The 21,006-nt window shown below is 43.4% G+C and overlaps 1 protein-coding gene across 12 annotated transcripts in view; it reads right to left on the bottom strand.

Moving 5' to 3' along the window:
• SAMD12 (sterile alpha motif domain containing 12) overlaps positions 1-21,006 on the bottom strand; it is a 389,349-nt gene that overhangs the window by 141,832 nt on the left and 226,511 nt on the right. Inside the window, exon 6 of one of the 12 annotated variants that reach the window (XM_019642109.1) lies at positions 58-218. The exons of the other annotated variants lie outside the window; for them this stretch is intronic. Within the exon in view, the coding sequence (XP_019497654.1) occupies positions 181-218 (38 nt within the window). The 3' untranslated portion in view covers positions 58-180. Of the gene's footprint in view, positions 1-57; positions 219-21,006 lie in introns of those variants that run through there. 12 annotated transcript variants of the gene reach the window in all.

Below are 21,006 nucleotides of genomic sequence, written 5' to 3'. Positions count from 1 at the left end.
AATGATGTACACAGACTGTTTATTCACATATTACAGATTAGTTAAGATTCGGCAAGGTCAGTAATCTGATAATCACACAACCAGAGGGGAACAACACAGACCCTTGAATCCAGCTCACTCTGGCCGTGAAGCCATACCAGGATTTTCCCTCTGCTGAAGGTAACTAAGCCTCAGGATAGGTTACCAAAGAAAGCTGGCTCTTGTCATTTTCTTGAAGGCTGAAAAACAGGCACACGTTATATTTATGGACAGGTCACGCATGGTTTTACGTGACGTCAGGAGCATGCCCAGTATAATCTCTCCAAGTTCCTTTTAGGATCTATGATTTTCACGATCCCAGAACAGTCATTATTAATTGAGGAAGGAAGGGCCTTATGCTTCAAGGGGTTTTATCCAGGTAGTCCTCATTTGAGATGTTTGGCTGTCTGGATTCAGAGACAAGACTAGGCAACCAAGCTGGTCCCTAATAATAGCTGGCTTTGGGCTAGTAATCCACGTCACATGCCACTTCTGCTTTTACACACCCGTGTTTCTTCCGTGCCCTGGGTCCCAAGGGCTTGAGTGAATTCAGGCCCATTAGAAGCAGGGAGGCCCAGCTTGCTATCTCGACATGCTTTCTTTAACCTGATTTCGCCCTTCTAGTTCACCTCCAGCAGGTTAGGCACTAAAACTTTTCTTCACTTAATAATATAATGACACCTAAAGACAGGGGTCTTGGGCCCTAAGGCTGTAGATTTAAATCACCAGGAGTAGCAGATCACACAGGAAACACTCCTAATAGCTAAAGGAGATGCACAAGAAAGCTACAGATCAAAGAAAGGTGACGAACCTTAAAAGGATAAAAACAAAAATTAGCAGGCAAGCTATGCCTTCAGAAAGATATAGAGTCCTCCTCCCTTGGAAAGTAGACGCCTTCAGCCAGAGTCACAAAATACCCAGTCAGTGCCATGTTATGGGCAAGCTAATCACCATTCACTATCAATAGTCTCAGCAGCTGCTGTTTAGTTTTACTAATATCTTAAATTTACCTAAAATAATTTTACCTAATTATTAAGACAGGGAGTTTATGTTTACTTTGGATTCCCATGTTGAAATGATGCAAAACTTCTTTTAAGAACAGAAAACGACCCTTGCTAAATTGCCAATTTCTCCTGAAAATGTAAGATGCTGACAAAGTTTTACACTGTGAGAAAAGAAAGGTTTGGTTGCCAGTGTTGCGGCTTTTACATTTTGTTTTTCTTTACTTTTTTTTTAAAAAAGATTTTTATTAAAACATAGCTAACATACAATATTATACTAGTTTCAGGTGTACACCATAGTTATTCAACATTTACATAAATATACCTAAAGGAGTGGTCACCATAAGTCCAACAACCATCCGACTTTACATTTTAACTTAAATACAATTGTGAGGGTGTAAATGTCTAACTATCACATTGTTTTGTATACCTGAAACTAAAAACAAAAAACAAAAAACAAACTAAGCAACCTAGAATTTCTAAATCCATTAAAATAAAATAGATATTAATTTACAAAAAAGAAAATCAGAGGTAGGTTTTACTTTTTCTTACAGGGTTTCTACTTGAAGGAGCTCAGAGTCTAATGAACAAGCAACAGCCAATTAAAGACTAGTTTCACCATTTCACCAGGTTCTATTTTGCATTTCCACCTGCCGGGGGAGGGGGGGGGCCTTCCCTGGCTAGAACACAGCCCTGCTGCTTTGAAATTGACAAGGGAGTCCCAGCATGGCTCCCAAACAATTTCCTGACACCCTAATGGTCTTGCTATTCAACACAAACAAAAAGAAGCCTTTCCAAACCCAAATGCATTTTCATCAACGCTCCCTCCAAAGTTGATCCTATCCTTATATTGACACTGATACTCAATCGGACTGAGATAACAAAGAACAAGAAGCCGGTTATCTTTAAGATTCAATAAAAAAGTCTGCCTCCCCTCTACCAGACTTCACAAAGTCCTCCGTTACAAAGAAAGAAAGGGGGGAAATGCACAAGCTGACACTTTGCCAAACATACTTGGGAAGGGAGAGAGGGAATTCTTGAAGCCCAGATGGGGCGAGCTGATTAAAATCAGGGCCTTCTTCACATCTCTTTTAAAACACACAAGCAAACTCGGGTGTCAGCCCTGCCTCGTTCAGCTCAGGCTGCAGCTTTGAGGGGTGGTGGTGATCGAGCGGGCTTGCTGCTGTTTCTGCAGTCTGCGCAAGCAGGGCGTGATGGAATGATGTGTCAGTGAGTCTGCTCTTGCTTTTCTGATGGGTCCCTGAGGGTGCTTCTGAGTAATCGAGCCTCGAGCCTCGGCTCCCACAGCTCTGATGGGGTGCTCCTCCCCTTCTTCTTCTCATGACTTAACCTCAACGTGAGAAGGCGGCCTCATCAAGGGGAAGTGGTGTGCAGTCCCTTGCCCCATTCTGGGATCCTCCAAGGCATGTTTTCCCATAGCTTGTCTTTTCATCAGGGCATGGGTGTGAACAGCGGCTAGACACAGATCAAGTGGTGTTTCTGAATAGAAGAATGTGCTCCCCAGGAGGCATAACCAGTATTTAATTTGCTGCCTGTGTTCTGATAGACTGTGAGCTCCTCAAGGGCAGGGCCCACGCCTCATTTGTCTTTGTACCCTCGGTGACTAACACACACTCATTTGTTCATTCATTTATTCAACAAATATTTACTGAGAACCGAGGTACAAGATGAGAAAGGCACAGGCTTGGTCAGAGAATTAGACGTTTCTTTTGCCCCACAGGCTGGCTTGCCACGGAATAAATATACTTTCTAATATATTACAAGATACACAAATACACACTCAAAATGAATCATACAAAAGCTGAGCTATCTTGCTCATAGGCTCATCGAATGTCAGAGATGAATGGGCCTGGCTTTTATAGATAAGGAAGTCAACTCTCAGAAAGAGCTGACCAATCCTTGAACTTGGGCTCTTTTCACCTGGAGCAAGGTGGTCCGTGGGAGATAAAGTACTTCAGGTAGAAATTTCCATTGCTCTCTGTATCCTTCCAGCCCTCACAACCTAATTTTGTCAAATATATATATTTAATTTCCAAATTTCACATAATTCAAAGGTCCCCAGAGCATGGTTTAAATAGGAATCATGGACCCAAATTCCTACAGGAGCCTGGGTGTAAAATAATTCCAGTAAGTAAAGCCAGAGGGTACAATGCGGGTCAGAATAAACTGGAAACACACACTCTTATTTCAGATACTGATCTGGGGCTTCAAGGAATGATTTTTATTTTGCTTATGCTCTTGTGGGTTAGGAAATCATGAAGGGCTCAGATGATTGGTTCATTGCTGATCTCTGTGATGACTCCTCATGAGGATAGAGAATCCATTTCCAAGATGGCTTCCTCTGTCGCGTGTCTGGCGCCTCCGTACTCCATGACCTTCTCCATGTCTTTCTCCACATGGTGTTTCTTCTAGAACCTCTTCATGAGGCTTGGGCTTCTCACAGCATGGTGGGACTTGTTGGGTAGTTGGACTTGTTATATATGGTGGCTCATTTCCCTGAAGAAGTGTCCTAAGAGCCAGGAAGTGGATGTTGCCAGTTTCTTAAGGCCTGGGCCCAGAAACTGACATAGCATCATCCCCGCCATATTTTACTGGTCAGAGCGGTCACTGGGCCTTCTCAGACTCAAGGGGGGCAGTACCCAGACCCCACTTCTTAATAGGAGGAGTATTAAAGTGTTTCCAAACACCTTCCATGTGCCATAGTCTGTTCCAGAGAGCAGCTTACTATGTTCCAGGTTGCTGCATGGTGAGGCTGTGGACCCCTACAAAATACTGTGAGCATTTTAAAATAGAAGATGACCTTTTCTATTTAAAAATATTAAATCTCCTGATTCTTCAATACGGGTGCATAATTCAGGTTTTCTGAAAAACTTGTGTTCCAGACATGCACATTTGCAAATACTGCCCATGCCCACCTTTCCTTCAAATACTTATAAAGAGGTTTTAAGAAAATACTGACATAAGGTTGGAAATATTTACCGACAACTGAAAATGAAGATCTCAAGAGCTTTTCGTCTTGTTTGACAATAGATTTTTATTGAAAACACACCGCTAGGTAAATAAGGGAACTTTCTATGTGACTATCATGACCCACGTGAGAAACTGAGTGTCTCCTGTTCTGAGAATTCCCTTCTCGCATTTCTAGGCAGGCCCAAATCACAGCTTGATGAAAAGTGTGGTGATGTTCATTTCCTGTTGAATTTGACTGAGAACTAGAAATATAAGATGATGACAGAGAAATGGGCTGAGTGCCCCAAAGGAAGGAGAAGTAGAGAGATGTTCAGAAAGTAAATCAGAAGTCACTGATATAAACAGTCCAAACTCCACATTAGGACTTCTTAAATTTTAGTGACCCAATCACCTTCCGACTCTGAGCTCGGGGATGTCCCAAGATAGCATTTCGAATCAATATACTAGATGATTCTGATGTTGGTGGCCCAAGCTCATGCTCAATTCCAGGGACGGGTTTTGGAGAGCAAAGCTGGACCCAGCTATCGTATGAATCGTGTCTCCCTGCATGAGGGAATGGTGACTGTGGTAGTGATGGAGCCAAGAGAACAATGGGCTGCCTTTCCCTAACTCAGTGAGAAAAATGTGGTAGGAGCAAGAAATAGGGTTTCTAATGATCATTTTGAATGAATTTGCTAGTACAGCTCAAGGGAATCATTTCCCCTCTTAGGGCCTCAGTTTCCCCTTCTGTAAGATGAGAAGGGCTGGCCTGAGGTCCAACAATGGCAGTGGAACGGCTTCCATCCTGCACCCAAGGTGAACCCTGCTCACCCAGGGCACCATGCTTTCCGCTAAGCCCTGGCCTGGCCTCACAGATCTCTTCCGCCCAGCCATTTCCAACACACTGGAGTTAACACGTGGCAGAACCCACTTTTTAGCCCTGGAAGAGGATCTCTGTGGTCTCTTCCTGCTTTGGTGGCTGTTTTATGGTTTTGGAAGTAAAGTCAGGTGAAAGGAGAACATAAAAGGCCGTTCGGGAAGAGGGAAAATAATTTGGGGGGTAGGAGCTATATAGATTGCATGGTAACCTGCAATAGGAGATGGGTGGGGGTGCCAAACAGTCTGCTTGCCAATCCCAGGCCTGTCCTGGTTATCAAGCTGATGGAGGTCTTGGTGTAGTTTCCTCTAGCAAATCCTAGCAGCTGGACCCCAGGACAATTAGCGGGAGAGGCAGGGTTGGGTCAGCACATACAGGAACGAGGAAGCGCTCGCCTCCTTACATTTTGCACCAGGCACCTCACTTGACTTACCACACTTGTCACATTGTACTAGGGCAATGGAGTTGCAAGCATGCTGTGAAGCTGTCACCTCTGCCGCAGACCCCTTGGTGGAGTGGGAGTAGGTCATGTAGAAGGGGAAATGCAGACAGGTCAGGCCAAACGAGGCCAGAACGTCCATGGATATGACTTACTGAAGGGCATTTAATGTAAAGGGCAAACGCTTTGGATCTGTAGTGGGTTAGCTGTGCAGCTTTGTCAAGTTAGTTAACCTCTTTAAGTCTCAGCTTTCCAGTTTATAAAATGGGAATAAGAAGACCTTCTTGGTAGGAATATTGTGAAGATGAAGAATGTGTATAAGGCACATGGTATTCAGTCATTACATGGAAATTCTTTCCTTCTTTCCAGCCTCCAGTCTGCCTTGAGTGACTTCCAGAGAACAAACAAGCTCAGGACAGCATCCTTCATGCCAAAAATGGATGGGGAAATCCACATCCTTGTACAGAGGAAGCCCGGCAGGTCTCCACATACATTGTTGGTGTTCTGACTCACACTTGCTTTCTCTTTTAACTCGGCCCATCCTGCTCAGGTCAGACCAAATGTGGGAAGGTTGACAGTACAATGCCAGGAACTTGCCCACCAGGAAAAATCTCCTAGTGCTGTTCTGAGGCCAAAGTTCCAGGAAAAAAAAAAATGTTACAAACTCTTGGGTCATACGTTTGCTTAGAAAGAATTATAGCTATCATTTATTTAAGTAATTAGTACATGCTTGGCCATTTGCTAGGCACTTATAAACAATATCTAAGTAGCCTATTTCAACACTATAAGAGGCAGCTATAAGCATTCCCAGTTTACAAATGAGGAAATAGAGCCTAATATGCTCGGAAACTGTGGAAATGGGATAGGAACTGGATCTTCCTGAGTTCTTAACCACTATTTACTATTGAACATTCTATCATTCTGGAAATACAAAAAAACACAAGAGGATTTCATTGCTCTCAGGGATTTTAGAGGTGTCGCGATAAGAAACCACTAGCGTGTGTCAAAGAATAGTATAACATGGTGTGTAGCAGCTCAACCAGATAGTAAGCTCCTGGTGGGGCAGCGATGTTGTTTCATTTTTTTTTTTATATCCCTATTTTCTAGAGCAATTAATGGCTTAGTAGTAGCTCAATCATCGCGTGTTGGGTGGGTAAGCAAATCAAATGACAAATGCTAAGGTGTCTGCTACAGACAGATATTGGTGGGAACTCCAGGTCCAGGAAGGTCCACCAGGGTACAATGAAGGTGAGACAGAAGACACATATCAGTGGAGGCATGATGCAGCAGTGTAAGCATGAGGGACTGAGACAGAGAGGAGGAGGAACTGCTCAGAGAACGGTCTGTCCACTCGTCAGCTTGGCAAGGAGCCAGCTGAACCAGCCAATAACAGGCGGGCTCTGGGTGTAGACTGGCCATTCTCTGGAAAGAGGTCAACAAGGGCAATGAGAAAGGACAAGGCCAAAGGAAAACAGGTCAGGCTGGTCTAGACAATCCCACAGGGCAGTAAGCTGGTGCAGGCTGGATCACAGGAAGCACAGCTTCCCACCCATGGCAGAGGATATGCAAATATAACTTTTGGCAGCTGTGAACAGCACACAAGGAAGACAAGTCAGCCGTGAAGAATGTGGAGCAGGAGGAGCGCCGGGAGGGGTGCTTGGAAGAACGCACGCTGGGGCCGATCACCCTCTCCATTTGGTTTTTCATGCACCGTAGCAGCCTACCTGCACTTAGGAGGCTCTGGGCGTATCTGTTTATTCAGCAAAATGAACTCAGAGAAATCATATTTACTAAGGGATACACTACAGGCTCAGCCCCGAGGCTCAAAAAGCCACAAAGTGCCTTGAGTAGGGTTATCTCACTTGATACTATTAACTATTTCATAGGTACATATAATTTTTTGTCGTATAAATGATAATAAAATGATATATACATTTATATAAATAATTTTATCCTAGGCTAAACAGCTAAGTCTAAAAAAAAATAATAAAAATGGAAGAACGTAAAAGATGGCTCTGGCTAGAGGCTCCTGGCTCCATCCTCACCGTTCCCACCCAATTGTTCTAATGAAGTTATTCCAGTGACTTCTGCTCTGTCAGTGTCCCAGCCAGAAGGCTATTTGGTAACGGCCTCCACGTGGGCTTTAGAAACCCTAACGTCTTCCACCCAAAAGCCTACAGTGGTGATGTGGGGGAGGGGGGGTCCCTGCCTTTAACTTATGGGATTGAACAGCTCACCATTGCCCACCCTGGACACTGCAGCACCCCAGAGACCCATGAGATGTGCAAAGGCATTGTGAAGAAAAGAACCCGGGCGGTGACGGGGGTCCTTAAGAACACACCCCCAGGAGCGGTGATTTACTAGGAGAATCAACGGGACTCGGCAGCTCAGATAGCTTACAGCAAGTGGATACAGAACAAGACCAGCAATGGGAAAAGGCACATGGGGTGAAGTCCGGAGGAAACCAGGCACAAGCCTCCAAGAGCTTGCTCCCAGTAGTCACACAGGATGCATTTCATTCCTCCAGCAAAGAGCGCTGACAACACGTGTGCGATGCTGTCTACTGTGGACACTCATCAGAGACTCACTGTCCAGGGGTTTTATTGGGGACCGAACACATAGGAACGTACCCCAATTCCAGACTCCCAGAAGGAAAGCAGGTGTTCAGCATAGATGACTTCGTTTGGACAGTCGAGGCACATGGTCCATTCTGACCAAGGAGTGCTAGGAACCCTCCTGAAATCCAAGTTGCTGACGCCTGCAGGGGCCAACCTTGCAAGCAGGACCTTCTAAGAAAAGCAGTGTCAGGTCTGCTGTGTCAACTTTTTCTATACAATGGTCTAATCGGCCCAGCAAGTCCCGTATACCATGGCCACTTTTGTGAGATGAATAATGCATGTGAGCATGTTAAAGGCTTTGAGAAGTACTGCAATATAAAAGGCTGTGTTTTTTTAAACCATTTCCCAAACTGACTTGATCATCTTTTTGTTTGTTTGTTTTTTAATATAGAATACTTATTACATCCTTTTGGATACTGGCATTCTACAGAATACCATTTGGGAAATCCTGAACTAAATGGATGAACTTGCATTGCCTCCCTGGCCTCAGCTTTCATCATTTATTAAATATACTAATAACCACAGCTAGCTCATGTATTGCTCTTACTGTGTTAGGAGCATTTTATACAATAACTCATTTAGTCAAAAAGGGGTCGGAGCAAGTCACCGCTAAGCATGCAAAGCAGCACAGGAGGGGGTGAAAGGTGCAGATACCGCATTAGACGGTCTGAGCTAGTTTCCTGGCATTGCCAGTGATCAGCTGTACGACAATTTTCTTAACCAGGGTACGCGTCAGTTTCCTCATCTGAAAAAACGAGAACGATGCTTAATACACAGGAGTTGTTGCACATGTGCCTGTTGAATTTTCTTTTTTGAAGTCAGTGAAGTTCTTTCCAGCTCCAACAGTTTAGATCCTTTGCTCTATACCATGAATCACAGTGAGGCACAGACAAGTCTTGTGGCTTCAGAGCCGATGGGATGGGATGGTCAGGGGAGGGTGGCCGGAGGGAGCGAGAACAGCCCCCGGTGTTCACGCCAGGTTTCTGGAAACCTTGACACCCAAGCCCAGTCAAAGCCAGAGTCCAACTCCAGAAAGTAAATCAGGTGTCATCGGCCAAGAGGCCCTATTAACTTCCTGGGAGTCTAGGACCGAGGCCAACAACACAAGCGACCTGCTTTCGACTGGAAATAGAGCAAGACTCGAAACATCCTTCTGTTAAACCTGGCGATTTGATCCATATGCTTGAAGAAAGACGCGTCACAAGAAAATCCCCTTTGAACCAAGATTCATACAGATCTATGCGGTAGAACAAAGAACAGGGAAAGATGCCAAACTGAAAAATGACAAACTGCCACCAGGAAAAAGCCCGTTTTTAATATGCCTTAACGCTTTTTCTTTATCCCTCCTCGAGCTATCTCCAGTTGAGGGATGTTCTATGTAACTGAGTAATTCTTCATCGAGATATATGAGGAGTCAGCAGCGTCAGCCTGTTAAGCGAAGGACAGTGACAAATTTGGTAGCGTGTCGATAGGTACAGGTGGGTGTAAAAGGTGCGTGTGAGTGTGTGTGTTTGTGTAAGACCCCCTCGATGCATTAGGGTGTGCTAAAACAGTTGCCTGCATGAAGGCTTTTGAAAGGGTTTGGTGAAGAAATTAGGTTGATAGCCCTTTGAGACAATCCTAGGTTTGGCATAGCCATAATATTCTCACAGAAAATCCCCTGTGGCCACGTTCCTAGGATTCATCTTTTTTTGAAGTCAGGATCTAGAACAGTCCATATACTTTCAGAGGGCCATGTCTATCTATCCCTAACTAACATTGGCTTGGTGCCTGGCACACAGTATATGCTCAATAAACATGAGCTGAATAAATGAAGTCATTTGTTCACAGGTCCTTCTGCTTTAAATAGCCAACATTTGCCTCCTTAGCTAGTAACATCTGAGGTGTCAAAGCCTCTTTCCTCTCTGAGTCCTGCCTGACTCCCTCCAGCAATATGGATTCTCACAGTACGTAGCACTTTGTGGATAATAATACGAGCTACCTTTGTGGTAGCCCTTACTTCAAGGCACTGCTCCAGGACCTTTAAATGCATCAAGTCTTTTACTCTCCACAGTCACCTATAAGGCAGGCCCATTTACTCTCGTCTCTTTTACAGGCGCAGGGCAACTGAACCCAGAGAAGAACTTGCCCAAGTTTACACAGTTAGGAAGTAGCTGATGCCTTTTCTCTAGCTGCCTCAGCCATAGTACCACAGTATTTACCACATCCTGTGGTGGCTTATTATTGTCTAACCATTCATTGGCCCATGTCAGTGCTAGCCTGGGGGCTACCTGCAGTGGGGCAGCGGGTGTTCCTCATGTAATTCCTCAATGAATATCACAAGTTGAATGTCCCATGATACCACAGCTCAAAGACTGAAAAAAATCAAACCAAGGGTTTTGTGGTCAGGGAGATCTGAGTGGAGCTCCAGTTTCTCCAAAACCTGACCATGTCCCCTTGGCCATGCCAATACATTCTCTTAGAATCTTGATTTCCTCTCTATAAAATGGGACTTACAGAGCCTACCTGTGGTGTTTGTTGGGAGAATTAAATGAGTTAAAGAACATGAAGTGCTTATTCAAGTCCCTAGTACAGAGCTCTGTTAATATTAATACTCATTTAAAGAAGGTTCGTTTGATATCCATGTCTCAATTTGGGGGTCCATTGCAGCAGGACCCACACAGAAAGGCTAATTGTATTTTGATTGTCTCAAAACAGATCTTGTTTTTAGGAGGCAAGCTTCATAAAATATGTGTAGGTTGGTGTCTAGACCACAGCATCATAGATTCTTACATGTGGTACCAAAATATTCATATTCATTATGGGAAGCCTGCCTGCCTCTTACTGGCTAGTCATTCCCTGTTTTACTTTTCTTGGTGCCATTCCTAGTTCTGATATTTTACTTCATTTCCTTTGATCACATCCCATCATCTCCCTGGCATACCTCTGTAACAATCTCTGAAGTCAGGAACACAAAACAATAGAAAACTGTTCTTTCTTGCCATGTAGGAAAGAAGTTTTCAAAACTCACTTTTCCCACAACTCCACCTTTATGGACTATATACATGCTTATACTAATACAACAAATGCTAATTTGGTGAATTTATATCTCTGTCATTGACTAAGTACAATGAAGCCATCAACTACATATTAATTGTGGCCAACATTGTCTAGGGTGTCTGGCACCTCACAATGACCACAAGGGTTGTCTCTAGGCAGCAAGAAAGATACATTACAGCCCTGCCACTGCCTGTCATTGATTGGATCATAGCTGGGCCAATCAGAGTTCCTGCCCAGGAAATATGGGATCGGGATGAGGATGGAGCAGAAAGGTGAGAAATTGAGAAAGCACTTGAGAGAGGTCCAAGGCTCTAGCCATAGAGAGTAAATGTGAAAGGGGTGCGAAGTCCTCTGCCATTCTGGGTCTTGAGTCCCAGAGATACACTTTATAGGGCATGGAATAGATAGAGAGAAAAGAAGAAATAAAAGAAAGAGAGAGAGTAGACAATTGTGTGAACTCTTGCTGGTTTTCCAGTTCACAGTTATTCTTCTCCCTGAGGTGCCGCTGTTTCTTTGCTCTGAAGCTGTTTTGAAGACTTCTTCTGTTTATGTGTCAAGAATACCCCCACTAAGCTCCACTGTCTTCCTGAGGCTACCTTCACATTTCTGTTCTTTGGAATCACAAGAATCCTCTTGCCTAATGGCAAAACTATAATCACAATTAGCGTTATCACCAATCATCCTACATGCATTCAACACTGCACACATTTATAAACTGCTCATTATTACTAATATCTACTACAAGCAAGGACTAGAGTAATGCTGCCGAAGCAGCCATCCAACAGCTAATAATCACACAGCAACTGGAGGGTAAAAAGCAAGCCAGGCAGAGGGAGTGGATTTACTGAAACGATCGCTAACATGAGAAGCTATCAAATTGCTGGCGATGACTCCGTCTACAAGAGTCCATCAGGCCAGATGATTGTACATCAGTGAGACAGTAGGGGGAAATGCTTTTCTATCAGGAAAGAATAAAACAATGAAGCAGATGGATTGCTGTTTTTAAGATGAGGATTACAAGAGTACAAGAAACCGGCGATGCTCAAGTAGTTAAAAAAAAAATGGCTGCCATCTCCACGGTTCCTAAGAAATGTGCTTCATTCTTACAGGAGCCAATAAAGCATTACACAACTGTCAATTTAATAATGGAAGTGCCACCAGAGATTCATATGTAACAGAGACCAAATGTAATAGACAACAGGGAAAGGTGGTTGGTGGGGATCTTGAATTAACGAACCGTGTTTGAGAAAATGATTGAGGCAATAAAAAGATCAATAGGAAACCAGGCCATTCTCCAGGACCTAAGGGTTTCTCAGGACATTATTTTAAAAGAAGAGCATCTTATTGACTCATCTCATTTTTAATGCACTAAGGAATGTAGTTCAGGTGCCTGTCGCCTCTGCAGAAATGGGTACACAATGGGACTTGAGGCGACTGTAGAGCTAGTGGATGACTAGTAAAAAAGAACTTGGTCACATACCTCCCTCTACTCAATACAGCCCTACAGATATATCACCAACAACAGAAACATTGTTTCTGATTAGAAAAATACAGTAAGTATGTTGCCTCAGACAATGTGGAAAACCCAGGAGAGAGCCAAGAAGAAAATAAAAAGCACCCTTAAACCACCATTTAAGGGATACCAATGTTGATTATGGTGTTTCTCTTCAGTTTTGTTTTCTCTTTTTTTCTGCTGTGAGTATGAATAACATACACTTTTATATTACTGTTTTTACACCACTTAAAAAATAACATTTTGATCCTCCTGTATATGCTGTTTTCATACTCCTCTTTTCACTTAATGTCTCGCGAGGATTTTCTCTTGTTATTGCATATAATTTCAATGCTGTACCACATTCAATTGTATGGCTTTGTCATAATTTAATGAACATATTATATATTTATGCAGTTTCCATTTTACTATTTGCTAAGGAATAAGTGTTTGTCTTCTGCAAATTCATATGCTGAAACCCAAATCCCCCATGTGATGGGATTAGGAGGTGGGACCACTGGGAGGAAATTAGGTCACATGGGTGGAGCCCTCAGGAATGGGATTAGTGCCTTTATGAAAGGAGATCAGAGAGATTACTTTCTCTCTTTCTCTACCATGTGAGGACACAACCAGGAGGTAACCTTCTGCAAACCAGGACAAGAGTTTTCACCAGGAACTGAAATCAGCTGGGAGCTTGATATCGACCTTCCCAGCCTGTTGAACTGTGAAAAATAAATTTGTTATTGAAGCCACCCAGTCTATGGTATTTTTGTTATAGTAGCCTGAACTAAGACACTATTTTTTCTAAACATAAAAAAAAAGAAGAGAGCATGCAAGCTGTTTATTTCCACTTCCTTTCCCTGCCCCTCCCCCATGATCCAGTCTTACCCTTCTGTCCAGCTCTGCTAAGGCAGGCTGACCCTTGAGGACCGCATGACTGGGATACCTGGCCATCCGCTTCTAGTGCATGTGCCGAGTGAAAGGCAGCAGTGGGAGGCAGTAGACAGGAGGTTTGGCTAGTCTTCTCGTGTTCTCTCTCTGCTTGGGCTTGGACCCAATGGTTCTTGCACTGGCTACACCTGTCTGATGTGGTTCCTCCAGCCCGCTGCCCCTCCTTCCTTCCATGGTTCCTGCTCCAGGCTCTGTTAACACAGTCCCCCCCCCCCGCCCCCACCCGGCTTCCTAAGGTTTCTGCTGTTGTTAGTCCCTGGGTGACTCAACAACCCTTGTGGGTTCTTTAACCTCTGCTAAGTAATAGTTTCTTCAAATTATCTTTAGTTGCCCACCTGATTTGTATCAAAAGTGCCAATGAACGACTTGTACATTACATGGTTTACCTCTGAAAATCATTTATTTATACAAAGCATAGCAAAATCAACAGTATGTAACCCCTATTCCAAATAATGAGAGGCTTAATGCATAGAAGAATGGTCTAGATTTTAGGAACTTCTTCCCTGACATTTTCTGAAAATGTCACTCATCGAATTTCACTCAATTCCATTCCCTCCATGAGGGTCACAAGCCACGTACTTTCCCTGCCCTTGCTGTCCCCGTACATGGAGTGGTCCTTCAATCCCCTCCCTCCATCTAAGCCAGCGGGTCTCAACCTTCCTAATGCCGCAGCCCCTTAATACAGTTCCTCATGTTGTGGTGACCCCCAACCATAAGATTATTTTCGTTGCTACTCTATAACTGTAATTTTGCTACTGTTATGAATCGTGATGTAAATATCTTTTTGTTTTCCGATGGTCTTAGGCGACCCCTGTGAAAGGGTCGTTCGACCCCCAAAGGGGTCGCGACCCACAGGTTGAGAACCGCTGACTAAGCTCAAGCTGAAGTCTACTTCCTTTCTGAATTCTTGGAGCCTACCATCATCTCTCCTTAGGATTACTGGAGCTGTGCTGTGCAATATAGTTGTTATTAATGAATTAATTTTAATGAATTAAATTAAATTATAAATTCAGTCCCTCAGTGGCACCAACCACATTTCAAGTGTTCAGTAGCCACATGTATTCAGGAGACTGTACGGACTAGTGCACATTTAGAACATTTCCAGAATTTCAAAAAGTGATATTGGACATAGCTGTTCTAGAGCGCTTAATTATGTCTGAGTCCACTGAGTGCTACGTCATAAACATTCTTGCAATTTTCTCCAGTTGCACAGTCAAGGTATAAGCAGGGAGGGGGGCTGCATGCTTCGTTCTGAGTCCAGACAGTGCTGGGCACAGAGGAGACACGTAGCAAATACACTTGATGTCTTGGGAAATGACCATGGCTATCTGTCAGTTGAACATTAAAGCACAAGGAATCATTAATAACTGAAGCAAGGGTATAGCGAGAGTATAGACTGGACAATTTGGAGGGAGTGGGGGTAGGGATTCTTCTAGTCCCCACAAAAATAAAGACAAAAACCTCTCTGCCTGTGGGGAGTGGAGTCAATGGAATTGTAATAGATTGTATGATTGGGGTGCGGGGGCAGTGGATTGGGGGAGGGGTGTTGTCATTTTGTGAGGGGTAAAATGTATAGCTATTGCTTTTTGTACACCTGAAACTAATAAAAAAAATGAAAGAAAATAAACACACAAAAAACCCTCTGTGCCCTATCAAATGTCCTCCTCAAGCATTCATAAAGACCCTACCTAAAACATTAGGGATGATTCTTTACCAAGCTGCCTATCCTGATCCAATGAAATCATCAAAAGGACCCAAAGGCACAGCCATGTATAGAAGGTTCTATACCATCCTGTAGACTTGTACACAGACAACGAAAAACGCTCTTTAGGCACTGGCACACTTTTGACTGTGATTCTGGCTGACAAAGAAACTGGCCTGTGTCAGAAGCAATTTCATGCAAGTGATAAAGCTATATATCTTACGCGGTGCCCTCGCTCGTCTCGCTGGCTTGAGATGATTGCAGAATTTTAACAGAAATTCAGTATTTGACTTACTGCAATAGCCTTATAAAATATATATTTCAGTCTCATGCTAATCTCTGGAAAGAATGTATCCTGTAAGACGTAGAACCCCTTGCTCAGCTACCGTTTCTTCAGACCTGTGCTAATAAATCTCTCTTTGAATCCTCAGAGTCACTCTGTGAACGAGGTATTTTTGTTCTTATTTTACAGTGGAAATAAAAACTTACGTTCAGGGAAGATATGCCATTTGCCTAAGGTTAAGCAGGTAGTGAGGGACCGAGCTGGCATAACACCTTAGGCCCTTTCTCCCTGAAGATCGTGCTTTGGGTCGCTCTGTGATAATTTATGCTAATATTGACAAAAGTAACGCTGGGATGAGGGGCTGGCCAGGACAGGGCATGGCATATAGCGTTGCCGTGCTCTCTTTTCTCGGGACAGCTTTTTGTCCCGCTCAAGGCCTTGTCTGATGTTCGTTTGAACAATCCTGCATCAGAGGAGACTCATGATATGCACAGATGCCAATGGGCGGCTGAGTGACAGCGCACACAGGCCTCTTTGAGCCCGCCCCTCCAGCTCTCTTATTTGATGTAAAACAAGGCTGAATGTGAGCGAGGTCTGGAATGCTTAGTGGTCAAGAGACGGGGCCACCCTCACGGCACACATAGATTCCGATAATCCCTACCTTTACATGTTCAGTGCCAATTCCCACCGTGCTCCATGCTCACGACACCTCACTGCTTTTTTTTAGTGATTCCAAGGGACCTGAAACGTAACGTTACAACCGACCTCTTCATCCCCCAGCCGGGCGTCTGCCTCCCGCTCCCCTTCCTAGGCACCTCCTTCACCTAAGGAGCAGCTCAGACCAGGAACCCGGATGTCCGCTCGATTCCCCCTCTGCCGGCTGCGTTCCATCCACCATCGAGTCCTGTGGGTTCTACCAGCAGACAGGTTCGTCCCCATTCAGCTCCGTCACCACCACCCTACTTCTAACCATTACCACTTCTCAGCTGGCATTCTGCAAAAAGCACCGTCTGGCCCGCCCCATCCCTTCCCTGCGCTCGTCCAATCCATTCTCCACAGAGCTGCCAGCATGAATTTTTAAAAACATAAATGAGCTCTCATCACTCCTCTGCTTAAAAGCCTTTAATAGCTGCTCACTTCACCGACTGAGACCCTATTCCAAATCCTTAACGTGGCTTCTAGGCCCTGCAGGGTCTGGCCCTTGCTCTGTCCGGGACACATGATTCTCCCTTGATCTCTGTGGTCCAGCCTGCGGTCTGCGTTCAGTTTCTCCAGATGACTCGAAACTCTTCTGTGCCTCAGAGCTCAGCGCATGGTCTTCCAGCTGCCCGCTTGCTGCTCCCCTGCTCTTCACCCGGCAACCTCCATTTCTATTTCTTGTTACCACTTATAAGTCACTGCAATTCCCCACTTAGAGCCTCTCGTTCCATTTTATATTTCTCCTTTATTACCCTTAACATGGTTTTATAGTGTGAGTGTGTGTGTGTGTGAGTGTGTGTGAGTGTGTGTGTGCATGTGTGTGTGTGTGAGCGTGTATGAGTGTGTGTGTGTGCGTGTGTGTGTGTGAGCGTGTGAGTGTGTGAGCGTGTGTGTGTGCGTGTGTGAGTGTCTGTGTGTGTGTGAGTGTGTGTGAGTGTGTGTGAGTGTGAGTGTGTGTGTGCGTGTGTGAGTGTGTGTGTGAGTGTGTGTGTGTGTGAGTGTGAGTGTGTGTGTGTGAGTGTGTGTGTGTGTGTGTGAGTGTGAGTGTGTATGTGAGTGTGTGTATCATTTCCTGTGGGTAGGATCTCAGAAAAGGATTCAGTATAGATAGCTCCTACAGAGATACCTCCCTGTAATTGGACAATGGTGGCCATGCTTCCAAATCTCACGAAGTATCACGTACCTCTCACCGTAGATTTTTCTAACGGTCAGTGGCCAATTTTATGATATTCATGTTGGCATTCATTAGGTCCAGATAATTCCTAATAGTCTACTTATCTTTATCGTCTACTTCTTTGAGAGCAAATTAGAGTCTTTATAGAAAGCAAGTTTGATTCGCTACAGAACTTGAATTTTTACATCTTTAATTATATGCTTTTTTTTTGTTTTTTTTGTTTCTGTGCTGCAGTCCTAACACTCTCCTTTGCATGGCTTTTTGTTCTGCCATTATAGCCAAAGCTGGTCACCAGATGAGAAAATATATGGTAGGAAGAGAGGCCAAAGCAGAATAAATATAAGCAAGGGAGCACAATTAGCTTAAGATATTAAGAAAGACAGCTGATTAGCTGAACATGACCCAGGGTGGTGTACCGATGCCATGGGCTGACATTGTACACTGAGTGTGCTGTGGATGAGGGAGTATGGGAGTGTTCAGAGAATGAATAAAACATAGATTAACGCATAGTTATGCTGGATATAGGTACAAAATAATTTTTAAAAAGAAAACATTAAGAAAGGAGCCATAATGAGGCATTAAATGAGGTATGACTGAATTTATAGGCATGCTTCTTTTTTTAACATCCATCTCTCCTCTAGGTACTAAAATCAATTAGGACAGGGACTATTTTTACTGTGTTGCCAACTGTAACTCTAGTACCTGGCTCGGAACTTGGCACAAAGCAATGATGAAACTTACTCACAGTGTAGCCAGAGTCATAGGAACAAACTTAGCACGGTCTCTAAGAACATGGGTTTTGGAAGGAGCCTGGGTTCAAATCCTTGTTTCATCACTTCTTAAACTACGTGATCTGGTTCCAGTCTCTTAAAGTCTTGGTGCCTCAGTTTTTTGATCTACCGAATAGGGATCGTAGTAGCTCCCATCTCATAGGGTTGTTGTAATGATAAGACGGCAATGCCAAGAGAGTGCTCAGAACAGTGCTGACACATAATGAACATAAATTACAGTGATTATCGCTGTTGTTGATATTCAACCTGGCCTCATAGGAGGCCAGGTATTCTGGGTCTGTGGACCAATTCTGATATGATCTAGAGAAGTTAACAGTCTAAATGTTTGGAATGCTTGCTGGCTGAAGGATCCTTGGAGCCAGGGACTGTCTGGGGCCTCATGCAGTATCTAGCATATAATAAGTGCTCAATATATGTTTATCCCATAGAACACTCTATAAGCTGCCCTTATAGGATTAGGGTTGGAGCTCCTAGGTAGAAGCCACCCTCCTACTTTTGGAGACACCGAGTCATCTTTTCCTCTCCACCTGGGCAGTGGGATTTCAGCCAGAGTCAACGCTTTCGACGTTGGTATCAAGGGACAAACAAGTCAATTCTTTTTCAATCTTTCCTTGTTAATCCAGGGCCTGAATAGGATAGGCTCCCTAAATAATAATTATTTCAATTATCTTTACTGTCACAGCACTTAGTATCTACCAGGAACGATTTTAAGGATGAGGCAACTCAAGTACTGCTGGCAGTTCCTAACCCCAGTGCTGGGTTAACCCAAGGGACCAACTGACTCCCAGAAATGTCTGTCTCTCCCAGTGAAAACTGGCAGGTTGTCATTATTCTAACTTGCATTATGATGCAGAGAAGACAACAAAAGGGTGACTTCTTTAAAGATTAAAATTGTGCTTATTTTATGGACTAACTCATGAAGCTGTCAGGAGCTCAGCTTTTAAGCCCTTTAAACCCAATTTTGTCACTAGACCATTTAAGGTTAAAAAAACCCCACCAAACAGATGAAGTCTAAAGCCTGCTTATACCACAGATGGTAAAATCACAAGGTGTGTATGAGGGACCCAGTTTTTTAGCACAATATCGCAGAGTTGCTCTTTATATCCACAGGGATTTTGTCACAAAGGGTGGCTGATTAAGAAATTAATATCTGTGACTGCAAGATCACCAGAAAGTCTAAATAAAAGTCTATTTATGCCCAGTGGGCATCAGCACCCTCTCAATAGGACAGAGAACTACCTTAATTGCACTTGTTTTTTCCTGAAAAGAATTCAAGGTAACATTTACCCCTTTCAGTATGTGTCCTAAAGGAGCAGAGTAGAACTCCTAAGAACCACTGTGTCAGCCTCTGGGAAGGAATGTGACTCACTCATGCCAAAAAGACTTTGGTGAATCTTTGGCAGCTAGCCTACTTGTCAATTTCAAGGACTGCAGAGTTTACCACTGAGCTCTATTATCCAGCCTGACACATAGGAGATACTCAATAAAAGGTTTTGAATGAGTGAATAAGTATGTTTATCCACTTTAATATCCTTAAGCACCTATTATATAATTTTAGAGACAGACCATACTCAATAAGTAATCCTTCAAAAATCTGAAGGGCAAGATGGGGTGGAATTTAAGCCTTCCACCATCTATTACTATTGCACCATCTATTTTGAAAAGGCAAGTAAAGACACACAGATGATTAAAATATTACCTTTGATACTTTCTTAAAGCCCTCAGGGATTGGGGTGGTGAGCATCCCCCACTTTCCTGCTCTAGCACACACAGGTACATGTGTGTGCCCAGACACCTTCAAATATGCATTCCCATATGCGCTTAGATGACATATACACAAGAAAACAGCATTCGCACATTTGCTCTTCATGGCTTTGTTTACACAGTACTTCTACAGGGAGAAGTAATCATTTGTGAGCCCTTTATACGGATGTAAGAGACATTTTTCAGCTTATTCTGCAAGTAAATGTGATGAGCCCAAGTCCCTGCTAAGAAATTCAAGCCTGGAGAACTGGATAAATAAGTATAAATGAATTCATTTGACTGAGTGACATTTTCATTTAATTAAAGCAGAAAATCAGCTCTAACACAAATGATTATCCTTGACAAAGAAGCAGAAACTGGTCCTTAATTAATAAATTTCTAATAGTTCTTTTGCAGGCTGAGAGGAGTCTTTAGTAAAGGAGTACACTGGGGAGGGGGGAATTCGGGGAGACGGGAAAGAAAGGGAGAGTGGACGCACAAAAGATAATGAAACTGAAACTTCTAGGAATAGAAAGGAAATTAGAGACCATCTATTTATGCCTTAATACATGTCAAATCCTGCCAGACCAAAATTATTAGAGCAAAACTCTTTGTGCAACAATACAAATACCCAAGTCTCAGGAGAGGATCAATTTAAAAACAAAACCAAACAAATTTAGGTCAATGGAATGTGTTCAGCTATTATTTCATTCCTTCCTCCTTCCTATGGTGTGGTCTGAATTTCAGGGACACAAATGACAACAGAAAATCAAATTCCCCGATAATTAGAAGTGAGGTCAAATACCCACATATGTAGTTTATAGCAAACATGAATCACAAAAACCCAACTACATGAAAGAAATGAGATTCTCATGTATTTTCAGGCTCTCCACATGCTATCCTCATCACTGTTTAATAGTTTTTAGTGCTAAACCTCCATTTCATTTATCTGATAATACTTGGGAAGAGTAAACCTTCAGATATATAAATCAAAGCCACGTCACCTCTTACAAAGCAGACACTTGAAACCTTCGGGGTCACTGCTAATAATTTTCTGTGCACTCATTTATGCTGAATCAATTTCAATTATACCAATTAAAATGGCAACTAGCAAAATGTCACATCATTGATCTTACAAAATTAAGATTATTCAGGATATTTGGGGGGCATCAAGAAATGCTAGGCTGGCATCTCTGCTTCATTATGATG

The sequence above is a fragment of the Hipposideros armiger genome, unplaced genomic scaffold (genome assembly GCF_001890085.2).
Source record: "Hipposideros armiger isolate ML-2016 unplaced genomic scaffold, ASM189008v1 scaffold_65, whole genome shotgun sequence".
NCBI classification, from domain to species: Eukaryota; Metazoa; Chordata; class Mammalia; order Chiroptera; family Hipposideridae; genus Hipposideros; species Hipposideros armiger.
Note: the sequence above shows the minus strand (reverse complement) of the source record. Positions and strands in the feature narration are given on the sequence as shown.